The sequence below is a fragment of the Mauremys reevesii genome, linkage group 2 (assembly GCF_016161935.1).
Source record: "Mauremys reevesii isolate NIE-2019 linkage group 2, ASM1616193v1, whole genome shotgun sequence".
NCBI lineage: Eukaryota > Metazoa > Chordata > Testudines > Geoemydidae > Mauremys > Mauremys reevesii.
In genome coordinates, this window is record NC_052624.1 from 3,574,345 (window position 1) to 3,601,576 (window position 27,232).

General features: G+C 46.4%; 1 protein-coding gene and 1 long non-coding RNA gene across 14 annotated transcripts in view; one reads left to right on the forward strand and one right to left on the reverse strand.

Annotated features, from left to right (window-relative positions):
* Positions 1–11,589, forward strand: part of LOC120397536 (KAT8 regulatory NSL complex subunit 1-like) — a 141,063-nt gene extending 129,474 nt beyond the window's left edge. For 9 of the 10 annotated variants that reach the window (XM_039523519.1, XM_039523515.1, XM_039523517.1 and 6 more), the window contains 2 exons: positions 8,358–8,583; positions 10,589–11,589. In XM_039523519.1, the coding sequence (XP_039379453.1) occupies positions 8,358–8,583; positions 10,589–10,870 (508 nt within the window). In that variant the 3' untranslated portion in view covers positions 10,871–11,589. Of the gene's footprint in view, positions 1–8,357; positions 8,584–9,201; positions 9,283–10,588 lie in introns of all 10 variants that reach the window. The other variant, XM_039523514.1, reaches the window with a different exon arrangement.
* Positions 1–27,232, reverse strand: part of LOC120397539 — an 84,677-nt gene that overhangs the window by 48,996 nt on the left and 8,449 nt on the right. For 2 of the 4 annotated variants that reach the window (XR_005593851.1, XR_005593849.1), the window contains exons 2-3: positions 26,486–26,594; positions 12,099–12,223 (exon numbers count right to left, since the gene is read on the reverse strand). This is a non-coding gene — a long non-coding RNA (uncharacterized LOC120397539). Of the gene's footprint in view, positions 1–11,288; positions 11,426–11,621; positions 12,224–26,485; positions 26,595–27,232 lie in introns of those variants that run through there. The other 2 variants (XR_005593852.1, XR_005593850.1) reach the window with 2 other exon arrangements.

A 27,232-nucleotide genomic window follows, 5' to 3' on the forward strand; every position in this document is an offset into this window, starting at 1 on the left:
GATCTACATCAACAGGCAAGGGGGAGCATGCTCATCGGCTCTCTGCCAAGAGGTACTCTGGCTCTGGAACTTCTGTGTCAACGATGAGATCCACCTGGAGGCTTGTCACCTCCCTGGCATCAAGAACACGGTAGCAGATCACCTCAGCAGGGCGTTCTCCTCTCACCACAAGTGTAGTCTACATGGTCTTCTAGAGGTGGGGAACTCCCCAAATGGATCTGTTCACCACCAGGCAAAACAGAAATCATCATCGGTTTTCCTCTTGGCAAGGTCTGGGCAAGGACTCCCTCTCCGATGCCTTCCTTCTGTCATAGTCAGGGGCCTGATGTATGTGTTCCCTCCGATCCTGCTCATCACCAAGGTCCTGGCAAAGATCAAGAGAGACAGGGCACGGGGCCTTGCCAGCACGGGTTCAGCACACTCATGAACCTGTCAGCAGCCCCTCCCTGGCCCCTGCCCAACCGACCGGACCTTCTGTCACAGGACCATGGTCGGCTCTTACACCCCAACCTCTGGTTCCTCCACCTCTCGGCATGGATGCTGCATGACTGAACCCAGAGGAGCAGACCTGTTCAGAGGAGGTCTAACTGGTCCTCCTCAGAAGTAGGAAGCTCTAAACTAGACTGACTTACCTGACCAAGTGGCTGAGGTTTTCCCACTGGGCCTCCGAGTGTGGCATCTCTCCCTTGCGATCTTCCATACAGGTTGTCCTAGACTACCTGCTTCATTTGAGGAACTAGGGCCTGGCACACTCTTCTGTTAGAGTGCATCTTGTGGCCATCTCCGCTTTTCACCTGCCAATCCAAAGACAGACGGTATTTTCCCATGACATGACTACCAGATTCTTGAGAGGGCTCAAGAGACTCTTCCTGCGGGTACGGATTCCTGTCCCGCAATGGGATCTTAACTTGGTCCTCTCTAGGCTCACAGGCACCCTTGGAGCTGCTGGGTTCCTGTTCCCTTTCCCATCTGTCATGGAAGGTCGCATTCCTGGTGGTGGTGACATTGGTGAGACGGATCTCTGAAATTAAAGCCTTGACCTCAGAACCGCCGTACACAGTCTTCTACGAAGACAAGGTTCAGCTGCAATCCCACCCAGCCTTCATATTGGTGTCTTCCTTCAATATGAACCAGGACATTTTCCTCCCAGTGTTCTGTCCCAAACCACACAAGACTAGTGAAGAGAGGCGTCTTCACGCGCTGGATGTCCAAAGGGCCTTGGCTTTTTACTTAGAACGTACCAAGCCTTTCCGTAAATCAGTTAAGCTCTTCATTGCTACAGCAGATAGGATGAAAAGGGCATCTGGTGTCATCGCAGAGGATTTCCAATTGGATTATCTCATGCATTAGGACCTGTTATGACCTGGCGGGGGTTCCGCCGCCACCGATTGTCAGAACCCACTCAACTAGAGCACAGGTATTTTCGGCGCACATCCCTGGCGCACATCCCTTCCTGGCGCACATCCCTATACATCCTTGCATCCGACGAAGTGGGTATTCACCCACAAAAGCTCATGCTGCAAAACGTCTGTTAGTCTATAAGGTGCCACAGGATTCTTTGCTGCTTTTATCCCTATACAGGACATCTCTAGAGCCGCAATGTGGTCCTCCGTCCACACGTTCACAGCCCATTATGCTATCACTCAGCAAGGCAGGGACGACGCTGGGTTCCGCAGAGCTGTGTTGCAATCTACATGTCCGTGAACTACCCATCTCCAGGGGTATTGCTTTGGAGTCCCCTAATATGGAATGGACACGAGCAAGCACTCAAAGAAGAAAAGTCATTTCCTTTTCCGTAACTGGTGTTCTTCGAGATGTGTTGCTCATGTCCATTCCATGACCTGCTCTCCTCCCCCACTTTTGGAGTTTCCGGCAAGAAGGAACTGAGGGTGGGGGGAGCTGGCGGCGCCCCTTATACCGCGTGTCGTGGGCACCACTCCAGAGGGCGCCAGAGCAGGTCCCCTATGGATACTACTGATGGAAGAAGGCCTGGCACCGGTGCATGTGGCGAGCGCGCACACCTAATATGGAATGGACATGAGCAACACATATCGAAGAACAGCAGTGACGGAAAAGGTAACTGTTTTTTCCTGCCCCTTTCTTTTGTAGTCCAGTTAACCTTGGAAGTGGATTCTTCTCAGGGTTACCCCTCAAAGCAATATTTATTCAAAGAGTGAAGAAGGTGACATGGAGTCTGGTGGCGAAGGAGGTTCCATGTTCTTTGTTCTCACCTATCTTTGCTGAAATGCAGTTTTGTCTCCTGCCATCTCCTCTCCCTACTGTCTCAAGGACCCTGTTTTCTACTTATATGTAAATTGAGGTAAACGGAACATTTCTTTGTTCAGGAGGATTTAATAATTTTATGTATAATATTGCCACATACATTTCACCATGATATTATTGACCAGTGAGTTATTAGTTTTCAAATGGTATGTCACAAGGCATATTTTGTACAAAGATTATTATAACAGCATGTAGGGTGTGAATACAGGGGTGCTTTTGGTCACGGTTCCAAGGTATTTGACCTAATACCACATGACATGTTGATTTTTTTTAAAAAAAGCTTGCATTATATGAAATTAACCGGGAATATGTTACACATTAGATGTGTTTAAAAACTGGCTCAACTGATGGATCTAAAAATGTAGTTGTTAATTGGAGATATCAATGGTCGAGATTGTTTGTTTCAAGAAGGGGTCCCCAGGTATTGGTTCTTGGTCCAATGCTATTTAATAGCTTTATCAACTATCTAGACAAAAATAAATTTTTGATAAAGTTACCAGATGACTCAAAGATTGGTAGAGTGGAAAATAATGAGGACAGGTGACTGTTACCGAGTGATAGGGATCACCAGTAACATTCATACAAAATGCATTTTAATAAGTCAAATACAAGGTAATGCATCTGAGAACAAAGAATGCAGGTTATATCTACAGGATGGGAAACTCTGACATGACTCAGAAAAGGACTAAGGGGTCATCATAGATCAGTGGTTCTCAACCAGGGGTATTTGTATTCCTGGGGATACACAGTGGTCTTCCAGGTGGAACATGAGCTCATCTAGATATTTGCCTAGTTTTACAACAGGCTACGTAAAAAGTATTAGTGAAGTCAGTACAAACTAAAATTTCATACAATTACTTGTTTATACTGCTCTATATACTATATGTTGAAATGTAAGTACAATATTTATATTCCAATTGATTTATTTTATAATTAAATGGTAAAAAATGATAGCAATTTTTCAGTAATAGTGTGCTGTAACACTTTTGTATTTTTGTGTCTGATTTTGTAAGCAAGTAGTTTTTAAGTGAGGTGAAACATGGGAGTACACAAGACAAATCAGACTCCTGAAAGGTGTACAGTAGTCTGGAAAGGTTGAGAATCACTATCGTAGATTATCACCTTACCATGAGCTTTCAGTCCAATGCTGTGGCAAAAAGAGCTCTTGCAGTCCTTGGATGTATAAAAAGGGGACTATCAAGTAGAAGTAGAAAAGCAACCTTGCCTCTATACACTGCATTGGTAAGACTGCTATTACCATCTTGAAGTGTGGACACCAGAACTGGATTCTATAAGGAAGTGGAAATGCTGCAGAGAGTTCAAAGAAGGGCCAGAAAAATAATCAGGAAGCTGGAAAGTAAGGAGTCTCAGCTTATTGAAAAGAAGACGGAGACATGATGTGATCACTGTGTCTAGGCACTTACATGTGGACAAGAGGTCTGATAGTAGGGGACTTTTCAAGCTTGCTGACAAAGGTATAACAAGAGCCAGTGTCTGGAAGTTGAAGTTGGACAAATTCAATCTTGAAATAAGATATAATTTCCTAGCAATGAGGGTGATGTAGCATTGGAACAGATTATCAGGTGATGTGGTGGACTTCCCAGTGCTCGGAGTCTGTAAGATGAAATCAAATACCTTTCTAAAATATATCCTTTAATGTTGGTCTGGGAGAAATTCTATAGCCGGGGAGTACAGGGGGTGCAGAGGGAGAGGAAGGTGTTGTCTTGCTGGTGGTCCCTTCTGATTTTGGAATCTGGGACTCTCATCAGTCCCCCATTATCCCCTTCCTTCATGCATCATGGGGAAAACAGGATTGTCTGCACTGCTCCTAACATACTCGTTGCAGCTCTGCATTGACAATGACTATAATCAAATTTTGTGTGTCTATGCATCAGCTGATCACCTGCAGGGATCAGGAATTGCCAGATTCGGAGTCAGGAAGGAATTTCCCCTCGGGGTCAGATTGACAGGGACATTGGGATTTTTCACATTCCTCTGCAGCATGGGGTATGGATCGTCTGCTGGGAAGATCTGGGCAGATCTCATTTAATCAATTTCCTGCCATTGCCGGCACCTAAAAGTCTCCTGGTCTCTGCCAGTGACACAACAGTTTAGTCTTCTGAGAAGTGAATGAACTCTATAGAAGTATTTGAATGAAATGTAATGGCCAGAGATATCATCTAGTCTGACTTCTTTATATTACTGTCCCTTCTGGCCTTATACTTTGTGAAACTATGGTTCGTTGTAAGCAAAGAAATCCTAGGCTGCTGCTGATGTGGTTCATGTAACCAGTCTGCTGTGCTGACAAGCAAAGTGTTGATGAAATGTATATAGGATAGGGCCAGCTCATCAGAGTAGTGACACAGCACGTTATCACGCCACATGAGAAATTAATTTCATACTAAGCTTGGTCTCATGTCTCATGCTAGGAACTAATAAGTTAGTGCAAACTCCATGCCCTTTTTCCAAATTACATCTCTTTTGCTTACCTAGGAGTGGAGTTGACAGATTGTAAACATGGCAATTTCTTCCAGCTCTCCTTGGTTAGACAGCAGGTCATAACAACACAGTGGAAAGGAGAAATTTTGGAAACCCGGAGTAGTGGGGGGCACAATGAACATATGTCAGGCCCTGAGGAGGTGGTGAAAGGATTTCAAATAAAAAAATGTATGTATGCAGTCAGAAATAGGCAGGACTCTTCAGTATAACTTCCAATTACAGCAACCTGTCTGCCTCTGTACTTAGTAGTAGATGGCTTATACTAGTTTATCTCACATTCCCCAAAGTCTCCTCATGAGAAAAAGCAGCTAGCAAATGCTTTCTTAATCTTAAAATTCACCACCACCAACATTGGCAGAAATTGCCCAAGAAAATTGTGAGCTATCGTTGTTGTAGCAGACAGTGGGGGAGAAGCTGCAATTCAGTGGCAAAACACTAATTGCTGGAGACCATGACCAGCTGCTTGAATAAAGGAGGGATACAATGATTAAGTCCAGACTTCTCTGTTTTTGGCTCACATTTGCAATATGCAGTGGCTTATTTTTACTTGGGTTCCATGTTAGTATCTAGTTATGTTCCTGTGTCTCATAGACTTTAAGGCCAGAAGTGACCATCATGATCATCTAGTCTGACATGCTGCACATCGCAGGCCACAGAACCTCACCCACCCACTCTTGTAATAGGCCTATAACCTCTGACTGAATTTACTGAAGTCCTCAAATCTTGATTTAAAGATTTCAAGTTATAGAGAATCCACCACTTACTCTAATTTGAACCAGGAAGTGACCTGGTGGAGGAGTTGCATTGTATGTAAGAGAGCAGTATGATTGCTCAGAGCTCCAGTATGAAATTGGAGAAAAGCCTGTTGAGAGTCTTTGGGTTAAGTTTAGAGGCGAGAGCAACAAGGATGATGTCATGGTGGGCATCTGCTATAGACCACCAGACCAGGAGGATGAGGTAGACAGAAGTTTCCAGATCCCAGGCCCTGGTTCTTATGGGGGACTTCTATCACCCTGACATCTGCTGGGAGAGCAATACAGCAGTGCACAGACAATCCAAGAAGTTTTTGGAGCATGTTGGGGACAACCAGAACCAACTAGGGGCTGTGCTCCTCTTGACCTGCTGCTCACAAACAGGGAAGTAGATGTGGTGGCAACCTGGGCAGCAGTGATCATGAGATGGTCGAGTTCAGGATCCTGACAAAAGGAAGAAAGGAGAACAGCAGACTACAGACCCTGGACTAAGGAAAAGCAGACTCAGGGAACTGATGGGCAGGATCCCCTGAGAGGCTAACATGAGTGGGAAAGAAGTCCAGGAGAGCTGGCTGTATTTTAAAGAAGCCTTATTGAGGCCAAAGCACAACTGGAGTTGTAGCTAGCAAGGGATTTAAAGAGTAACAAGAAGGGTTTCTATAGGTATGTTAGCAACAAGAAGGAGGCCAGGGAAAGTGTGGGACCCTTACTGAATGGGTGAGACAACCTAGTGACAGATGATGTGGAAAAAGCTGAAGTACTCAGTGCTTCTTTGGCCTCAGTATTCACAGACATGGTCAGCTCCCAGACTGGGCAGCACAGTATGGGGAGGAGGCGAGCAGCCCTCAGTGATGAAAGAACAGGTTAAGAACTATTTAGAAAAGCAGGACATGCACAAATCCATGGGGCTGGATGCAGTATATCCAAGGAGTTGGATGATGTGATTGCAGAGCCATTGGCCATTATCTTTGAAAACTTGTGGCGATTGGGGAGGTTCCAGACTATCAGAAAAAGGAAAATATAGTGCCCATCTTTAAAAAAGGGAAGAAGGAGAATCCAGGGAACTACAGACCGATCGGCCTCACCTCATTCCCCGGAAAAATCATGGAGCAGGTCCTCAAGAAATTTATTTTGAAGAACCTGGAGGAGAGGAACGTGATCAGGAACAGTCAACATGAATTCAACAAGGGCAAGTCATGCCTGACCAACATGATTACCTTCTATGATGAGCTAACTGGCTCTGTGGATATGGGGAAAGTGATGGACATGATAGACCTTAACTTTAGCAAAGATTTTGATATGGTCTCCCACAGTATTCTTGCCAGCAAGTTAAAAAAGTATGGATTGGATGGATGAACTATAAGGTGGATAGAAAGCTGGCTAGGTCGGCAGGCTCAACAGGAAGTGATGTCTAGTTGGCAGCCGATATCAAGCGGAGTGCCCCAGCGGTTGGTACTGGGGCTGTATTTGTTCAACTTCTTCATTAATGATCTGGGTGATAGTATGAATTGCACCCTCAGCAAGTTCGTGGATGACACTAAGCTGGGGAGAGAGGTAGATACACTGGAGCGCAGGGATAGGGTCCAGAGTGATCTAGACAAATTGGAGGATTGGGCCAAAAGAAAACTTGACAAGGACAAGTGCAGAGTCCCACACTTAGGATGGGAGAATCCCATGCACTGCTACAGGCTGGGGCCCAACTGGCTGTTCTGCAGAAAAGGACCTGGATATTACAGTGGACAAGAAGCTGGATGTGTGTCAGCAGTGTGCCCTTGTTGCCAAGAAGGCCAACGGCATATTGGGCTGCATTAGTAGGAGCATTGCCAGCAGATTGAGGGAAGTGATTATTCCCCTCTATTTGCACTAGTGAGGCCACATCTGGAGTATTGTGTCCAGTTTTGGCCCTCCCACTACAGAAAGGATGTGGACAGATTGGATAGAGTCCAGCAGAGGGCAACTAAAATGATCAGGGGGCTGGGGCACTTCACTTATGAAGAGAGGCTGAGGGAACTGGGCATTTTTAGTCTGCAGAAGAGTGAGAGGATTTGATAGCAGCCTTCAACTACCTGAAAGGGGGTTCCAAAGAGGATGGCGCTAGGCTGTTCTCCGTGGTGGCAGATGACAGAACAAGGAGCAATGGTCTCAAGTTGCAGTGGGGAAGGTCTAGGTTGGATATTAGGAAACACTATTTCACCAGGAGGGAGGTGAAGCACTGGAATGGGTTACCTAGGGAGGTCGTGGAATCTCCATCTGTAGAGGTTTTTAAGGCCCGGCTTGACAAAAAGCCCTGGCTGGGATGATTTCGTTGGTGTTGGTCCTGCTTTGAGCAGGGGATTGGACTAGATGACCTCCTAAGGTCTCTTCCAACCCTAATCATCTATGTCTATGTTGCAGAGGAAGGTGAAAAAACCTCAGTCTGACCTGGGGGGAAAATTCCTTCCTGACCCCAAATGCGATCAGTTAGACCCTGAGCACGTGGGCAAGACTCACCTAGGAAAGAACTATCTGTAGTAACTCAGAGTCCTCCCACTCTATTGTCCCATCTCTAGCCATTGGAGATAATTTGCTAGTAGCAGTCATGGATGGGCCATATGCCATTTAGCCAATCATTCCAGCCCCTCCATAAAATAAACTCACTCTTAAAACAAAAGTTAGGCTTTTTGCCCCCCACTACTCCTTTAGGTAGGCTGTTTCAGAACTTCACTCCTCTGCTGGTTAGAAACTTTTGTCTGATTTCAAGCCAAAACTTATTGATGGCCAGTTTATATCCATTTGTTGTTGTGTCAACATTGGCCCTTAAATAACTTTGTTGTTTTTGTTTAGGTCCTCCAACAAAACAGATGGTCGATGGACACCTCAACCAGCATCTCCAGATCCTGGATTTAATTGCCTTAATGACCTTCTCTATATGCACCCTTCTATGGGATCTCATAGCCCTGAGCCTTTTAACATTCTGCAACCCCTCTCTATAAAGAACAGGACTAGAGTGCCGCTGTCCTGCACTGAGGACACCAGATTCTCCCCAGTAATAATAAATGAAGTAATACAGGTGAGGGACATTTATTGTCTTTCCACTATTTACATATATTCAGGGCTGAGAACATGAAACGTTTATGGCATCTTGGACTCACTGGCATGGTTAGCCACAGATCTGCCCCACTTCTTTACACTGCTGGTACTGGAATTCAGTTTTGTGTGAACTTCACAGAACTTCTTTGGAGATTGTAAAGCTTTGTATTTGAAACAAAGCATCTCTTCCTGATCCTACAGGGAAGTCCCACTAAATTTGTGACATCACACTAACATTATATATACATACTCATACAAACATGAGTGTTGAAGCATATTCCAGTACATATGTCCCTTTGTAACACAGCAGTCTGCATGTTCTGCTACCTGAAATAAACCTAAACTTAGTGCTAAGTTAAGATGTTTTTTAACACTCAAGATCAGAGTTAGTTTGTGATCCACTGTCACTGAATTGGCTCAGTTTAAGTGTCTCCAGAGTTATGTTGGTCAAGGGATTTGGAATGAGCTATCCCACCTCTAGGCCACCAATTTAAATCCATTCTAAATCATAGTGACTGAAAGCTAAGTGACTTGTCCTGTTTGATAAAACTGAGTGGCCTTTGTGAAATGATTGGCCCTGCAGCCCATTCTCTTGCAGGTATCCACCCTACAAGCCACTTCATCGATTCTCCACCCTTGTTAGCAGTTTCTGTAGAAAGATCAAGGACTGAGTGCACAGGTGCCAACTTTTCCTTTTCCCTGGGGTGCTTAGCCCCCACTTTGCCCTGAGACTCCGCCCCTTCCCCCAAGGCCCCGCCTTTGCTCTGCCTCTTCTTGCCCTTGCTCCACCCCCTCCAAAGCCCTACCCTTGCTCTGCCCGCTCCCCCAGGGCTCACCCTCACTCCCTCTTACTGCCCCCACTCCACCCCCTGCCTGAGGCCCTCACCCACCCTCCTGCTCTCTACCCTCCCCCAAATCCCTCCCTATGCCTCCAAACTGCTGTTTAGTGGCTGCGCCACCCCCATCAGCTGTTCGGCAGTGGTGGGGAACAGCTGTGGCCAGTGGGAGCTGAGAACCCACTGTTTTTTTTTTCTGTGGATGCTCCAGGGCTGGAGCACCCATGAGTTGGCATCTATGACTGAGTGTACCATAGGGACTGAACTCCCCTATCACCCTTAGAGATGATCCTTCCAGATCAGGCATTTGAGATTGAATAATCTCATTGCTGCTTTCTGCGCCAGACCTGTTCTGAGAACAGGCACTAACTTTACTTTTTAAATGTCTTTTGAAGTCACAGGGGTTGTGGAAGAACTTCCTCAAAGATCAGGGAGGTAAGGAGCCAGAAGGGTAGTAGTCCTGATCCCAACAGAAAAATGATTAGCTGGGACTAAAAATATAAATGCGAGCTCACGTATCACAGTTCTATGCTGCATAACTTCTATTACTCATTGAAACTGTCTGCATTACTTCAGCACCCTGTTCCAGAGCAAAGAGCTTGAGGTTTAAATTGAAGCGTGAGGTCTCTTTAGGGATGGAGGGAGAAATAATATTGTCATGTCCTATAACTGGCTAACTCTGGGTTTTCTTAAAAAAGAATGAGGAGTACTTGAGGCACCTTAGAGACTAAGAAATAAATTTGTTAGTCTCTAAGGGCAGGTCTACACTAAGGGCGGGGGTCGAACTAGGGTACGCAAGTTCAGCTACGTGAATAGCGTAGCTGAACTCGAAGTACCCTAGTTCGAACTACTCACCCATCCAGACGCCGCGGGATCGAAGTCCGCGGCTCCAAGGTCGACTCCGCCACCGCCGTTTGCAGTGGTGGAGTACCGGAGTCGACCGGATTGCGCGGGGAGTTTGAACTAGATTAGATTAGAACTCCGAGAAGTCGAACTCACCGCGTCGACCCGGCAGGTAAGTGTAGACTAGCCCTCTGGTGCCACAAGTACTTCTCGTTCTTTTTGCTGATACAGACTAACACGGCTACCACTCTGAAATCTGGGTTTTCTGTACCAATCCTTCTTTCTCTGTCTCTCTCTCCACCACAGAGTGTACAACCTTGGGAACCACGTACATTTCCCCTTTCAGACACAGCATACCAAGCTCTTCTGGAACAGCCAAGTGAAGATGGATGCAAGCAGTCAGGTGACTTTCAACAGTCGGACTCTAGCAACAAGCAGGGTATCAGGACTAACAGTATAGACTCTGGCATATCTAACTCCAGGGAGCCACGTGTTTCAGATATGGACCTGCAAACAGAGGGCAACAGAAGCTTGGAGGTGTTCACAGACCAGCAATGCTTCCCAGGAAGGCTGTTCAACAACAGATGAACACCTGATTTATGTGATGTGTTATGATAGGCACATACTTTATTTCAGAATCAAAAGCTTGGCTGATGAGCTGGTTCAGAGGAGCACTGGCAGTGAATGGTGCTGCCATGCCTGAGACCTAGGTTCAGCAGCAGCTTTTGGGCTCCCAAGTCCCCAGATTGGGAAGAGTTGGGCACACTGCAGAAATAAGGTGCTGGACCTCCGAGAGGACCGTGCTGTCCAGAAAAAACAACTTCTGGTTTACTCTGGAGAAAAGGGATCAATTGCCCTGCTGGCAAGAAGGTTAGGTGCTGCGACAGTTGCAGCAGCCCAGGATAATGCAGAGAGAGATGGTGGGTTAAAAAACAAACAAACAAAAAAAAAAGAATGAAAATCAAACAATAGAGAGAAAACTACATTGGCTGTTCTAACTTTAATTGTTCGATATTCAGACATCAGTATCTTGAAAGGGTGCCCCCTGGCTGCACATCCAGTCTTCAGTGGCTTTTTGTCTAGTGTGTCATGGTGGAGCAGGAATAGGAACAGATTTCCAAGAGATCAATTGATGATAAGCACCTGAAAAGGTATGGGGAAGTCTAACAGTGCTGCATGGCTTTTATTTTTAAATGCAGCTATGAAAGCAAATCCTTTCTTGAGAGTATGTGAAAAACAGGTTCCCTTGGCCTTGCACAAATGACGTTTGTATCAATTGCCTTCAAATAAACTACAAATCATTTTCATGCTGTGGATGTTTTCATTTATTTAGTGTATAGTCTCACTGTAATGAAACTGACAGGATGGATGGAGATCAATCTCTAACTTGTTCACAGCTTTTTCTCAATTGTTCTCTATCATGGATCTTAGCTGGCAAACGACTGTAAAGCAAAACTACTGGGGAAAGAAAATACCATAGATTCATTGTTCAGAGGGGGCAGAGTTTCAACTATCAGATGGTAGGAAGGGTGTTGAGCCATTTTTGGGGAGCCTTTCTGGAAAATGATGGGTCAGAAAGCTGCCCTTCCAGAACATGTAGTACTTTTTAATACCAACATTTAGAAGGGGGGCTTGAAAATGTGTTAAAGTTGAACACGTTACCACCGTGTTACCTTATTTGACATGCATCCTCCTTTTTACTTTTCCCACTTCGAATCTCGGCCCTTTGCAGCTGGTATGTTTACATCCCAGGACTAATGGAACTAAACATTTAGCCCACTTTTTTTTAAATGAACCAGTTTGATAAATAGCTTACTCATTGTGCTGCCGTTGTAAATCGTCTATAAGGTCAGTATTTCTAAGTTATTTCTGGATAGCTGGACATCATTGCTCTTCTGAGTTTCCAATGGTATCCTTGCAGGTATTCTCTCTTCTCCTGAGCTGGGACATTCAGGAGGAAATAGAAATATAGGAAAGCAATGATCAAGACAGGGACTGTATGTATGTACAATGGTTCTGTAATAAAAGTATTAAATAAAATAATCAAATAGAAGGGCTGCCATGCTGACATTTTGGAGGGTAAACTTGGATGAGTAAACAGTAACCATGCTCCAATACGTCTGTTAGTCTATAAGGTGCCACGGGACTCTTTGTTGCTTTTTACAGATCCAGACTAACATGGCTACCCCTCTGATACTGTTTAAAAGGCAGCCCTACCGCCTACCAGCTGCACCAAGCATAACTGGCCTTGCATTTAACAATGCAGTTGCATCCCATCCGGCATCTAGTGGGCAGGTCATTGAGATCTGATGGAGTCTCCATAGCTGCTGTAATGAGCTGTAAGTGGCAGTAACTCACTTTGTTCCAGAAAAGCAGCAGTGTGAAATATAAAGGCAAAGAGATGAGGGATGGCTAAGGAAGCCTCTGGGGAAACATTGTCACATTTAAACCCAATTCCCCTTTCACACATTTTGTCTCCTTCTTTTTGGGTGGTTTGAAAATGAGAAATATGAAATTCTGAGAAACCTAAAATCCATCCTGTCAAATTCATATTTTTTTCATTAAGTTGATTATAAGCAACAAGCACAGAAACATTAAGTTAAGAGTTCTCCCACAGAGACTGTCATCTTCTGTGTAATTGCTCTGTATGTACTTTTCTCCCTGTCTTTGGCATTTTTATTTGTGTTATTTTGAGTGGATGGATGTTCTATGGATGAAGAAACATATTAGCAAACTAACTCTGGGACCATTTAAAGGGGCAAAATCTGTTTGGAAAGATGTTTCACAATAATGACTTCAAAGCACATCTGACTAAATGCTATGGTTATGAAAGCAAAATAAAACTTGAGGCTTATAGCAATCCATGGACCAAGTCTTGCTTTTTTCCTGCAAATGTATCATCCCCCTTTTGTTCTCTTAATATTGTGGTATCTGATTACCTGATCCTACACAGCCATTGTGAGCACAGAATCTGAGTTAAGAATACCTTCCTTTGTCAAATAGAGGAAGGTCCCTAGTTGCTCTGCCCTGTCTGAAATTAACTAGATGATAGCAATGAAGACAACCACTTTGTCACATTCTTGCCCTATTTATCAAAATAGGGACCTTTTAGTATTAGAATAGCATACTTGGATGGCTGGTGCAATCAGGAGAGTGGTTTTTTTAGGGACTCCTAGTCAAAAAGTGTGGACAGGAGGGAAAAGACTTTTCCTTTTTATCGTGACCTTGGTAGAGGAAAATGCTCTTGTTCGTCGTTCATTCATTCATCATTCATTCATTCATGCCCGTCACCCCAACCGGGGTATGGGCCGCCAACAACAGATCTCCATAGTCTTCTATCCTGGGCCATTCGCTCTAGCTGGTTCCAGGTATAGCCCATTTTTTTGCTATCAACCTGAAGGTCGCGTCGCCGTTAGTGATTGCTAAAATCAAACCGTACACACACCTAGGTACACTGTCATTTGGCCATTTTGTTGTGTAGCTAGTTAGACTCAAGCTTCCTCTAGACCAGCGGTTCTCAAACTTTAGCAACCCGAGGACCTCCATTTTGATTTTAAAATTTTCACGGACCCCCAAAATGGCTTCTAATTTTCCCTGAGGGTGCTCAACCCCTGCTCAGCCCCAAGCCCCGTCCCTACTACACCCCTTCTCCCAAGGCCCTACCTCTGCTCCACTCCTGCCCTGCCTCTTTCTGCCCTCTCCCCCAAGCCTACCCCATTCCAGTTCCTCCTCCTCCCTCCCAGTGCCTCCTACACTCTGCTGATCAGCTGTTCCATGGCATACAGGAGGTACTGGGAGGGAGGAGTTGATCAGTGGGGCCAATGCCCCCGTTGACTCGTGGACCCTCTGAAGGACCCCAGTTTGATTCTAATGGTCTAGACCAGTGGTTCTCAGATGGTTGAACCATATGTCATAGGAAAGGTCATTTCTGCTAAATTGCAAAAGATTCAGATTTAGCCTGTGACCTAATGTCATGAAGTAATACTCTCTGTACAGGTTATACACACATGATTCCAAGTTACTAGATTTCAGTTAAGGTCTGTGTCACTGTGCAGGTAGGAATTCTCACTACTTAAGAGATGGATCCACAATGAGATTTTGTGAGGAATGAGTTCTGAGCATGTCCCCTTCCTTAGCCTATAGTAACTATGTGACCTTTATTAGTAGATTATAAAGCCATAAGGGACCATTGCGATTGTCAAGTCTGATCTGTATAATGCAAACCATGGGACTTATCTGAATTAATTCCTGTTTGAACTAGAGTAGATCTTTGTTACAAAAGCATCTAACCTTGATTTTATCAATTTCCAGAGATGGAGAATCCACCATCACCCTTGATAAACTGTTCCAAAGGTTAATTACTCTCACAGTTAAAATATTTCCACCTTATTTCTAATCTGAACTTGTCTAGATTCAATTTCCATCCACTGGATCTTGTTATATCTTTGCTAAATTGAAGAGCCCTTTATTATCAAATTTCTCTTTCCCCTGTAGGTACTCATAAGTTGAGATCAAGTCACCTCAAACATTTTTATAAGATAAACAGACATGAGCTCCTTGATCCTAAAACTAGAAGGTATATGTTCTAATCCTTTACTCATACTTATGGCTCTTCTCTGAACTGTCTCCAATTTATCTACATCCTTCTTGAACTGTGCACACCAGAACTAGACATAGTATTCCAGAAGCAGTCACACTTTTGCCAAAAACAGGTAATAGAAACTTCCTACTCCTACTCAATGTTTCTCTGAAATGCCAAGGATCACATTAGCCCTTTTGGCCACAAGGTTGCACTAGGACCTCATGTTTACCCCAAGTCCTTTTCAGAGTCACTGCTTCCCAGGGTAGACTTCCTGGGCTGTAAGTTTGGACTACATTCTTTGTTCCCAGATGTATATGTTTATATCTGGCCATACTAAAATGCATGTTGTTTGCTCCCCCATCTTACCAAGTGATCCAGATCAGTCTGTATTAATGACCAGTCCTCTTCATTATCACTCTCTCAATCTTTGTGTCATCTGCAAATTTTCAGTAATGATTGTTTTCTTCCAGGTCATTGATAAAAATATTAAATAGCATAGAGCCAAGACCTGATTCCTGCAGGATCCTATTAGAAAAACACCTGCTCCATGATTCCCTATTTACAATTACATTTTGAGACCTATCAGTCAATTGCATCCATTTAATGTATGCCATGTTAATTCTGTATTGTTCTAGTTTCTCAGTCAAAATGTTCTGTAGTACCAAGTCAAATGACTTACAACAGTATAAATATATTACATTAACACTATTACCTTGTCACCCAAACTTGTAATCTCATCAAAAAGATACTTAGTTTGGATCTACTTTCTATAAACCCATGTTGACTGGTATTAATTATATTACCCTTTTATTTTTTTTAGTTTTTAGATGGATTATTGGCCCTAAGTTATTTAACATTTTTATGAATGGCCTGGAAGAAAACAAAATCATTACTGACAAAAGCTAATTAGGTTTACCCTATTCCCCAATCTCTGTATCATCTCCAAAATTTTAAGATAACCCCATTCATAAAGTTCTATTTGACATGGTGGCATGTGGTAGCAATGACCCAGGAGGTTCAGTCTAGTCCTTTGTTCCTATATATCAGCCATTCATTATTTTACTTTCTTCCAGTCTCTGGAACTTCCCTCATGTTCCAAGACTTTTTTCAAAATCAATATTATGGTCCAGCTCTTTAAAAACTCTCAAATGCAAGTTGAGTGGATCTTGCTGACTTTAAAAATGTCTAATTTTAGCACCTGCTGTTTAACATCCTCATGAGTTATGAACTAGAAAGTGTTTCATCATGTGATATTATGTAATCAGGATTTTCCCAAATATGGAACATATATTTAACACCTCTGCCTTTTCTGCATTAACAATTCTACCATTCCCATCTAGTAATAGTCAAATACCATTAAGATTTTTTTTATTCCTAAAATACCCATCCTCCTTATTGACCCTAACTCGCTGGCTATAGAATTCTCCTTTTGCTTCCCTTATCAATTTTCTACATTTCTTAAATTCTGATTTATATACACCTCTACCCCGATATAACGCGACCCAATATAACACGAATTCGGAAATAATTCAGTAAAGCAGTGCTCGGGGGGGGCTGCAGGCTCCAGAGGATCAAAGCAAGTTCGATATAACGCGGTTTCACCTATAACGCGGTAAGATTGTTTGGCTCCCGAGGACAGCATTATATCGGGGTAGAAGGGTGTGGGTGGGTGTGTGTGTATATTAATAGCTGCTTTCACTTCACCATGGCTGATTCCTAATAATTATTGTTCAAGAACCAGTTGCAGGTCTAATCACATCAGGCTGCTACTGGCAAAAAATCAGCATGGAATTCAGTCCCTCCATGCCAGAAGGAGAGGCTGATAGCAGGGAGCCTGCTGACTGGGTTGCAGGAGATTGACTCCTATTCTCCTCTTCATAATTCGTATAATGGAAAATAATGTACACGTGGTAAAGAACCACCTTCTTCGAGTGCTTGCTCATGTCTATTCCAGTTAGGTGTGTGTGCACATAGTTCAGTCGGAAAGTTTTTCCCCTAGCAGCACCTGTCGGGTCACCTGTGGAGCCTGCTGGAGTGGCACCTTGTCTCCATGGTGCTCAATATGTGACCCTGTCGACTCAGCACATCCTCAGTTCCTTCTTACCGCCTGTGACAGTCGTTGGAACTGAGGTGGCTTGCTTTCGCAAGTGCTCCCCTAGTTCTTCTAGAGCTCAGTGTATATAGTTTTCATAGTTTTAATAATTTATAGCTTATAGTTACTTAAATCTTAGTGTATAGGCATGGGGGTTCCCCACCCCAATTTTCCTGTTCCCTCTTGGGACTAGAGCATGCCTCGATCCCAAGGATTTAAACTCTTCAAGTCTTGCCAAAAGCCCATGCCAATGGGCAACCTCCATGACTCTTGCCTCAAGTGTCTAGGGGAAGAGCAGCAGATGGACCGGTGCAAGATTTGCAGCGGGTTCCGTCCCAGAACTAAAAAAGAGCAGGACTTTTGTTTAAAATAGCTCCTCGTGGAGGCGGCTCTGAGACCTCAGCCCGCCTCGACATGGCAGGATTTGGTGCCAAGTTCTTCTGTGTGGAGCACTCTGGCCTCCGTAAGAGAAGCGGTGCCGAGAAAGGACTATCCGCACAGAGACACTCAGCACCGTTACTCCCCAGCACCGGTCTCACTCCCCAGTGCTACAGCAGCGGCACCGGAAGGAAACTGGACAGGGACCAATGCCCTACACTAAGGTCTGCTGCCCTGGAAGTCGGCACTGGGGTGCGTCCTACAGAGAAGCACCCAGCGCCGAAAGTTCAGGAGCCGGCACTGTCTACTTTGGCCCCGCAAGGTGGGGCCGTTGAGTCCAGTGTTCTTAAGGCTCTCCGAGCCAGGTGGTGGGGGATGTGGGACTGCCATCCACCCTGGACACTTTCGAGACCACGAGGGACTTAATTACCATGATGGCACCATGGTCCCTGATTGCTTGAGAAAAGCTTCCAGTGCCATAGTGTGTGGCACCGTCTTGAGGCAAGCCCGCATAGTTGATGCACCCAACCGTATCTCCATGGCACTTGGCACCGGCAAGAAGACTCCCCGTGGGGAGTCCCGCCGCCGCTCTAGCTCGCGGTGCAAGTCGGACTCGCAGCGCCATTCCCAATCTCAGCACCGCTCCCCGCTGAGGCACCGGTACCCAACATGGCAGAGATTCCGCTCACAGCACCACTTGATGTCTCAACGCCAGTCCATTTAACAGCACCACTCCAGATCACGGCACTGCTCTCCAGCACAGTTCCACTCGGCACCACCCTGGCCTTCGTGGTCCCGGTCTTAGTCTTTGGACTCTGAAGAGGAGTCCTGGTACTCCAAATGGAGCTGGCACAGGTCAGGCCAGAGGCAGCCAGATGTGGGTGCAGGGCCATGGCCTGTGCAGTGGCCATTCTGGACCCCTTGGGCATACCACCAGGCCCAGGGCGCCCCATCCAAGGGGTCCCAAAAGCCAACTGTCCAAGCCACAGATGCCAGCGGCATCGGCCAGTCACCCCACCCCGAAGGGTGCCAGAGCCAACCACCACTACCACAGTGGATGTGGGGCAATAGGACCCAGCGGTTCAGGAGAGCCATCAGGACCCTTTACCCCCCACTGGTGTCCTCGTTGTTCTCCCCGGTAGCAGAGACTTCCATCTCAGAGCAGCCCCCCATAGACAACCACGCCCACCAGGACCTGCCGCACAGAGTGGCGTGCAACATGGGTCTGCAGGCCGAGGAGATGGTAGAGCTGGAGGACCCCATGGTGGACATCTTGGCCCTGGAAGGCCCATCAAGGGTGGCTCTACCTCTCATTATGCAGAGAGCAACACCAGGCACTATTCATGGCATTCATCGACCTAACCAAGGTGTCTGACTCTATCCATCGTGATGCCCTATGGAGGGTGCTGTGTAGGTTTGGCTGTCCACAGAAATTCATTTCCATCATCAGACTACTCCATGATGGGATGACTGCCACCATTTTGTCCAATGGTTCAGAGACCAAACCATTCACCATCTGCACTGTTGTCAAGCAGGGCTGTGTCACTGGTCCAACATTCTTCTCTGTTTACCTGGCTGTGATCCTGATTCTCATTCACGACCGCCTTCCTGATGGAATCGGGACTGAGTATCATATGGATGGCCAACTCCTCTATCTTTGACATCTCCAAACAAAATCTAAGATCACAAGAATTGGCATCACAGACCTTCAGTATGAAGATGACTGTCATTCTTGCACACAGAGGCCGACCTGCAAAGCACCCTAAATCTTTTTGCAGATGCCTATCACAGCCTGGGTGTCTCGCTCAACATTGGAAAAACCAAGGTACTCTATATCAGCCCTCACTTGCACAAACCACTCTTTGTACTCCACAAATCACCATCAGTGGAGAACCCCTGGAAAATGTGGACCATTTTCCGTACCTTGGCAGCCACCTCTCCCAAACAGCCAACAGTGACACAGAAATTGAATACGGGATCTGTTGTGCCAACATATCTTTTGGAAGACTACTCAAACGAGTATTCAATGATAGGGATCTACAAACAGGTACTAAGATCTTGGTTTACAAGGCAGTTGTCATCCCCACCCTTTTCTATGGGTGTGAGACATGGGTAACCTACAGACAGCATCTCAAGGGACTGGAGTGGTCCAGCAGCGCTGCCTCAGGAGGATTCTCAGGACCAGCTGGGAAGACCAATGCACTAACATCAGCATTCTCTCTGCAGCCAACATCAGCAGTGTAGAAGCGCAGGTCATGAAATACCAACTCCACTGGGCTGGCCACTACCTACATATGCCTGACACTAGTCCCCCAAAGCAAGTTCTCTTCTCTGAGTTAAGTCAGGGAAAAATGGATCATGGAGGGCAGCGGAAGCGTTTCAAAGACATACTGAAAGTATATCTTAAAAAGGGAGGCATCAACCCCACAAAGTGGGAGGACTTAGCACAGAACAGAATACAGTGGCACAACACCATACACCAAGCCACACCTCACTTTGAGGAGAACAGACGTGCTCATGAGACAGAGAAGCGACAAAGGAGGGGAAAAAGGGCACAACACTCCAGCCAACAACTGTCTCCTCCAAGATTACATCTGTCACTTCTGTGGGAAAATCTGCAGGGCAAGAATTGGGCTCCTCAGCCACTTAAAATCTCACCAATGAACCCCCTTGGCAAACATCATCCTCACATCAAGGGATAGCCAAAGAAGAAGACCCCTCTGTAAAGCCATTCAGGCCAACACAAGGACCCTATGGCAGACCCCCGGCCTCCATCCCTCCCACAGCAAAGGGTGTGGAGAGGAAATACTTTGTCCCATCTAAGGGGTATGCATACCTCTACACCCACCCACAGCCCTGCTCGTTGGTGGTGGCTATGGTGAATGCAAAGGAGTTCACGTGGCTGGACGTTTTTGGACGCAAGGTCTACTCAACCAGGGGGTTGAAACTCAGGATTGCCAACCAGCAGGTAATTCTGAGCAGGTACAGCTTCAATTCTTGGAACTCCATACTAAAATTCAGGGAGTTGGTACCCGCAGAGTCCAGGGAGGAGTTTGGAGCTATTGTTGAGGAGGGCAAGGCAGTGGTACGGACCTCATTACAGGCCCCGCTGGATGCTGCGGACTCGGTGGCGTACACCTTATCCTCTGGCATGGCCATGAGGTGCAGCTCATGGCTCCAGGCCTTGGGGCTGCCACCCAAGATGCAACAGACCCTCCAGGACCTGCCATTTGACGGGGCGGGCCCGTTTGCGGAGCAAACTGACTCCAAGCTGCATAGCTTTAAAGACTCTAGGGCTACACTGAAGTCGCTAGGGGTGCATACCCTGGCCACTCAGCGCAAACACTTTAAACCTCAGCCCTTACAGCACCCCTACCAGCCACGCCCTAGACAGGACTACTCTATGAAGTGTGGTAGGAACGGCAGGCGCAACCCGTCCCAGCCCTCATCTAACTGGGGCCAGGCGTGCACTTCCTCCAGCTCTAAGCAGGCCTTTTGAAGGTGTGCCCGGGGACGACGTACCAGCCACTGGACCGGATCCTCGCCCCTGCTTCCTGAATTGTTTATCCCACGTCTACCATGCTTGGTCCCAAATAACAACGGACCACTGGGTTCTTTGCACAGAAGAAGTGGGATATTCTCTCCAATTCTGCTCCTCCCCCCACTTCCCCGTCCCTCTTCAGAGACCCTTCTCACAAGCATCTCCTTGCACAGGAGGTGCAGATGCTCTTCGCTGCAGGAGCAGTGGAGGAGGTTCCTCAGGAGCTAAGAGGCAAGAGATTCTACTCCCATTTACTAATCCCCAAAGCCAAGGGGGGGTTTCAGACCCATTCTAGACCTGCAAGACCTCAACAGATTAATGAGAAATTTGAAGTTCTGCATGGTGTCCTGGTACACTGCCCTCGACCTCAAGGATGCATACTTCCACATATCCGTACGTCCTGCTCACGGATGGTTCCTCAGGTTTGTGGTCAACCACAACCATTATCAATTCATGGTTCTTCCCTTCGGCCTGTCAACAGCCCCCCCTCAAGTGTTCACCAAGTGCATGTTGATTGTAGCAGCCTTCCTCTGTCGAAGACAGGTGCAGGTATACCCGTACCTCGACGACTGGCTGCTTCGGGGGCGCTCCAGGGATCAGGTAGATGTGCAGATCCACTTTGTGAGATCCACCTTCAACAGGCTGGGCCTTCTCCTTAACGAAAGCAAGTTGTTAAACTCAAAGGATAGTTTATCAGGGCAGTGCTGGACCCGGGTCGGGCCAGGGCATTCCTGCCAGAGGCCTACTTCCAAGCAATGTCAGAGATCATACAAAGCCTCAGACGGTACTCACCACAGCACGGGGCTGCCTGAAGCTTCTCGGTCATATGGCATCTTGCACATACATGGTTCAGCATGCCAGGATGCGTCTCAGACCTCTCCACGCTTGGCTCGCGTAAGCTTATCGCCCAGGGCGTGACAGTCTGGACTTAGTAGTCAGCCTTCCAGTACAGGTCCTCCAGTCTCTCAGCTGGTGGCTCAACCTGCAAGATGTGTGCAAGGGAGTCCCTTTCCACAGGCCCCAGCCCTCCCTGTCCCTGGTAACAGACATGTCAGCACTGGGGTGGGGCATGCACCTGGGAGACCTTCAGATGCAGGGTCTCTGGTCCCAGGACAAGCTCTTGCTCTACATCAACATCAAGAAGTTGAGGGCTATATGGCTAGAGTGCCAAACCTTCCAGGCTCAGGGTCAGTGCGTGGGAGTCATGATGGACAACACAACTGCAATGTTTTATATAAACAAGCAGGGTGGGGCCCATTCCTCTCCCCTATGTCAGGAAGCCCTCCAGCTGTGGGAGCTCTGCATAACCCATGCCATTCACCTGGAGGCGACGTACCTCTCAGGTTCACAGAACAAGCTGGCGGACTACCTCAGCAGATCCTTCCACAACCACAAGTGGTCCATCCAGACGGATGTCATTCATGCCACTTTCCAGAGGTGGGGAACTCCCATATTGACCTCTTCACCACTCAGGGCAACAAGAAGTGCCCGCAGTTCTGCTCCTTTCAAAACCACAGCCCAGGGGGCTCCCTTACGGATGCATTTCTCCTCCCCTGGTCGGATCATCTGCTGTATGCATTTCCACTTGTGCACAAGGTCCTGCTCAAAATCCAGAGGGACAAGGTGACAGTCATAATGGTGGCACCGTCATGGCCCCACCAGCATTGGTACATCACACTCCTGGAACTTTCTGTGGATGCCCTGATCACATTGCTGCTACTTCCGGACCTGATCACCCAGGACCACGGTCGCCTTCCTCACCCAGACCTCCAGTCTCTTCACCTCATGGCGCGGAAGCTTCATGGTTAAACCCCACGGAGCTCATATGCTTGGAGTCGGTTAGGGAAGTCCTGCTTGGTAGTAGGAAGCCCTCCACTAGGACCACCTATCTGGCCAAATGGAAAAGGTTTGCAATCTGGTGCTCCCAGGACCGTAATCCACCATTGCAGGCCCCCATTCCTCTCATCCTGGAGTACCTGTTACACCTTAAGCAGCAAGGTCTGGTAGCTTCTTCCAGTAAGGTGCAGTTGGCAGCTATCTCTGCATTCCACCTGGGAGTGACCAGGTGCTCCGTTTTCTCCAACCCCATGGTTGGCTGCTTCCCCAGAGGTCTAGAGCGGCTGTACCCACAGGTTTGGCAGCCGATCCCTGCGTGGGACCTCAACCTGGTTCTTTCCAAATTGATGGGGCTCCCATTTAAACTGCTGGCAACTTGTTTGCTTCTGTAACTATCATGGAAGGTTGCCTTTCTAGTTACCATTAATTCAGCAAGGAGTGAGGGTCTTCGGAACTTAAGGCCCTCACCTCCGACCTTCCCTACACAGTTTTCTTTAAGGACAAGGTGCAGATTAGACCTCCCCCAGCTTTCCTTCCAAAGGTTGTGTCCCAATTTTACTCCAACCAGAACATTTTCCTGCCTATTTTTTACCCTAAACCTCATGTGAACAGCTGGGAACAAAGACTCCACTCATTGGACGTTCAACAGGCGCTCTCCTTTTACACTGAGCGCACAAAGCTGTTCCGAAAGTCAAACCACCTGTTTGTGGCGGTGGCAGACCGTATGGAAGGTCTTCCGGTCTCATCGCAGAGGATCTCATCGTGGATCACCTCCTTCATCCGCACCTGCTAAGAATTGGTCAACATTCCAGCCCTGGCACCCACTGTGCATTCCACAAGGGCGCAGGCCTCCTTGATAGTGTTCCTTGCCCAGGTGCCAATTCAAGAGATCTGCAGGGCGGCAACGTTGCCGCTCACTAAGCCATTACCCAGCACTCTAGAGATGATGCAGTTTTCTGCAAAGCAGAGCTCCAGTCTGTGATTCCATAACTCTGACCCTACTTCTGAGGTAAATCTTGGGAGTCACCTAACTGGAATCAACATGAGCAAGCACTCGAAGAAAAAATGGATACTCACCTTCTTGTAACTGTTGCCCTTAGAGATGTGTTGCTCATGTCCATTCCAGACCCACCTACCTTCCCCTCTGTCAGAGTAGCTGGCAAGAAGGAACTGAGGAGACGCCAGGTCAGCAGGGTCATATATTGAGTGCCACGGTGGTGCCACTCCAGGGGGCTTCACAGCCAACCCGATGGGTGCTGTTAGAGGAAAAACTTTCCGATGACTCTGCACACAGTGCGTGTGCACCTAACTGCAATCGACATGAGCAACACATCTCAAAGAACAACAGTTACGAGAAGGTGAGTAACTTTTTTTTCTCCAGACTGCCCTTAATGGGAATAGCTGGATGATGATTGTGGTTTGAAGATGAAACATGGTCATCTAAAGACAATCGCTACTCAGACCATGTCTGTACTTACCCTGTAAAAAGAGACCTTGTACTGCAGCTAAACTCATTAGTGCCCAATCCATCAAGCCCCGCATGCAATTTAGCATCAACTTGACGGGATGATGAGTTGAGACTCAATTTTTCTTTTTAAACCTTATAGCTGTGACAGTTAACATGTTGTCCAATGCAGTGCACTAAGGAAATGGAGAGTAAACCAGCTTTTCACAGCTTTTCCTCCCCTCTTAGCATGCAGACTCCCTCTTTTCTTCTAATCGCCCCTAAGTTAAGGCCCTTTCCACAAAAATCACCCAGCCTCCCCACATTTTATTCCCTATGCTAGTTCCAGGACAGTTTTCTCCTAAGTAACCCGCAGAATTCACTTGCATCTCCTCCATAAATCCCTGCTGTTACTAGTAATATGAGGTCACCTCAGGAGCTACAGGGCAGAGATCAGTGAGGGTTTCTGGAAGCAGGGTGGGTTTGGGGGTTGTTCCTGGCAAGGATCCCTACTTGGTCCCTCTTTCCACCACTTCAGGAAACCCGCATCTCCCTCTGTAAATCTGCCTTTTGTTAAGCAGTACAGACCAGTGGTCTAACTTTCAGAAGGGCAGAGCACCCACAAATCTAATCTGTCAATGGAAGATGCAGGTGCTCAATACTTCTGAAAATCAGGACCCTAGTAATGACCTAATTCTATGGGCTAAATTATAAGATCACCTTGATCTAAACAAACCATATTTCTATGGCTACTACAACTGTAAAGTAAGAATCTGAAAGCAGTTGCAAGAATAAAATGGGACAAAACTAGCCTGTGGGACTCTAGCTCTAGAATTACATGTATTTAGGATAGCAATGTAATTGTGGACAGTGGGGTTTTTTAAATTGTTTTCCTTACTCATATGTGAACACTTGATGTGAATGTAGTTTGGCCTGTGTGTTTGTGCACTACATGCTCTAAGAATTTGCTAATCATAGAATATGATTAATACCATATTTTGCTTCCTGACTGGATGATAAACTTTGTTGTTGTTTTTTTTTTAAAAAGGCAGGTATACCTGGTTGGACAGAGAGCCTAGACCGATGCATAAAATTTGACAGTTCACATAAGGATGTGGGTAGTTGCATGAACAGCCATTACTCAGACATTGGTGCGAATCCCAGTCTAGGGAAAAGGACACTAATATGGTAGCATCAACTGCTATCTTTAACATAAGTGAATGATTATGAATATTCTTGCACTATTCACTTAGCTCAGTTTAGGAGCATGGTTACAACAAAGTTATCTGAAAAATCTCTGCTTTAGTGACATCTAGTGGTCAGAAGTATCCATGCCTATCAGGCTTAAGCTTTGTCTACATGCAAATTTGCATCTATTTTATTAAACAGTTTAATGTAGGTGGTGCAACTCCCTGTTATTTAGTGTAGGTGGTGCAACTCCCTAACACTCTTATTTCTGTTGGAGTGGCTTATTTGGTTTAGTTTAAACCTGCTCCTAATTGATTTCTGCTAAACCAAAATAATCCTGATGAGAATTGAAATAAGAGGGATTGTCCCTGTTTAAATTCACAGCTTTAGTTAGGCTTGGACTATGCTACACAGTTAGGTTGACATAAACTGCCTTAGGTTGACCTATGTCAGTGTCTACACTACAACCTTGCTTCTGCTGATGTAAGTGACCTACTACACCTCCAGGAGAGGTGCAGTGTTCATGTCAGTTGAGTTAGAAGCCAGATATTGGCTTTGGGCTGTCTTGTCAATTTCATGGCTCTGCTGGCGCTGTGAATTTGACAAGAAAGCTGGCTCTCCAGCTGGGCTGCTTCTAGGTCTCCGCTCTAAGCCGGGCTTCTGGCTTGGGTGGCCACCCATGATCCCCACCAAAAGCATGGTAGCCGACTGGATTTCAGGTGTGGATCTCCCTGCCGGAGGCAAGAAACCCCAGGCAGCTGCCCATTCCCCGACTGGAGCTGTGCAGAGCTGAGAGCCCTGGCACCCAGCTCCACACACAGCCCCTCTTCAGTTGGTGGAAGCACTCCTAGTGAAGATGCACACCACTGACAGGAGGAGGACAGTGTGGACGTCAGCCACTGCAGTAATAACAGTCCAGACATGCCCTTAGACTGATATCTTGGTGTAGACAGCACCCAGCTCACTCTGGTGAGGTGGCCTGTCTGAAAGGCAGTGGCAATTAGCTTTAGGTTCAATTTCCATTGTGTTTGTCAATGTTAACCATACACACACACAAAGTTTACTGTCTACCAGCTATGTTATTCAGCAACCATCCAAATATCTACTTGCCATCCAAAGCAATGCAGCCAGTTTATTCTCACCTGTATGAAGAGGTTTCCAAATGAGCTACAGCCTGTCTTCACACTGAATAGGTCTTGAAGCATTTTATAAAGGTGGTGGCTGTCATTCTGACTTCTCTCACTGGGGATACTGAGACAGAGGAAACAGAAGTTAAGAACCAAATTTTCAAATGTCCCCTATTTTTGGATGCCCAACTGGATGATGAGGCCTGAATTTCTGAGGTGCTGAACACCTACAGCTTATAGTGAGTTGGAACAGTAGGTATATCTCCATATATATCTCAGAGCTGGAAGGAATCTTAAAAGGTCATTGAGTCCAGTCTCCTGCCTTCACTAGCAGGACCAAGTACTGTCCCTGACAGTTTTTGGTTGGCCTCAGATCCCTAAATGGGCCCCTCAAGGATTGAACTCACAACCCCTGCATTTAGCAGGCCAATGCTCAAACCACTGACCTATCCCTCCCCCTGTAGTTACACAACTCTTCTGAGAATTGGGCCTTGAGTTGGTCTAATGCAGGGCACCCAAAAGTAGTGAATTTTTTTTTAAATAAAATACATGCTTTTGTCAAGGAGTCTTGCAGGTGTGAACAGAATATACGTCTCCTAGCTCAGAGTCCCCTTTTCTAACCACTAAGTTCTCTCCAGTACTCAGCCAAAGTAACAGAGCTGGATGGTAAGGATTGCTATGGGTGGCGGGGGTGGAAAGGATTCGTCCCTCATCCATATCCAGACTGTGAAGCAAGTGTAGAAGCTGAGATACTTCATAAGC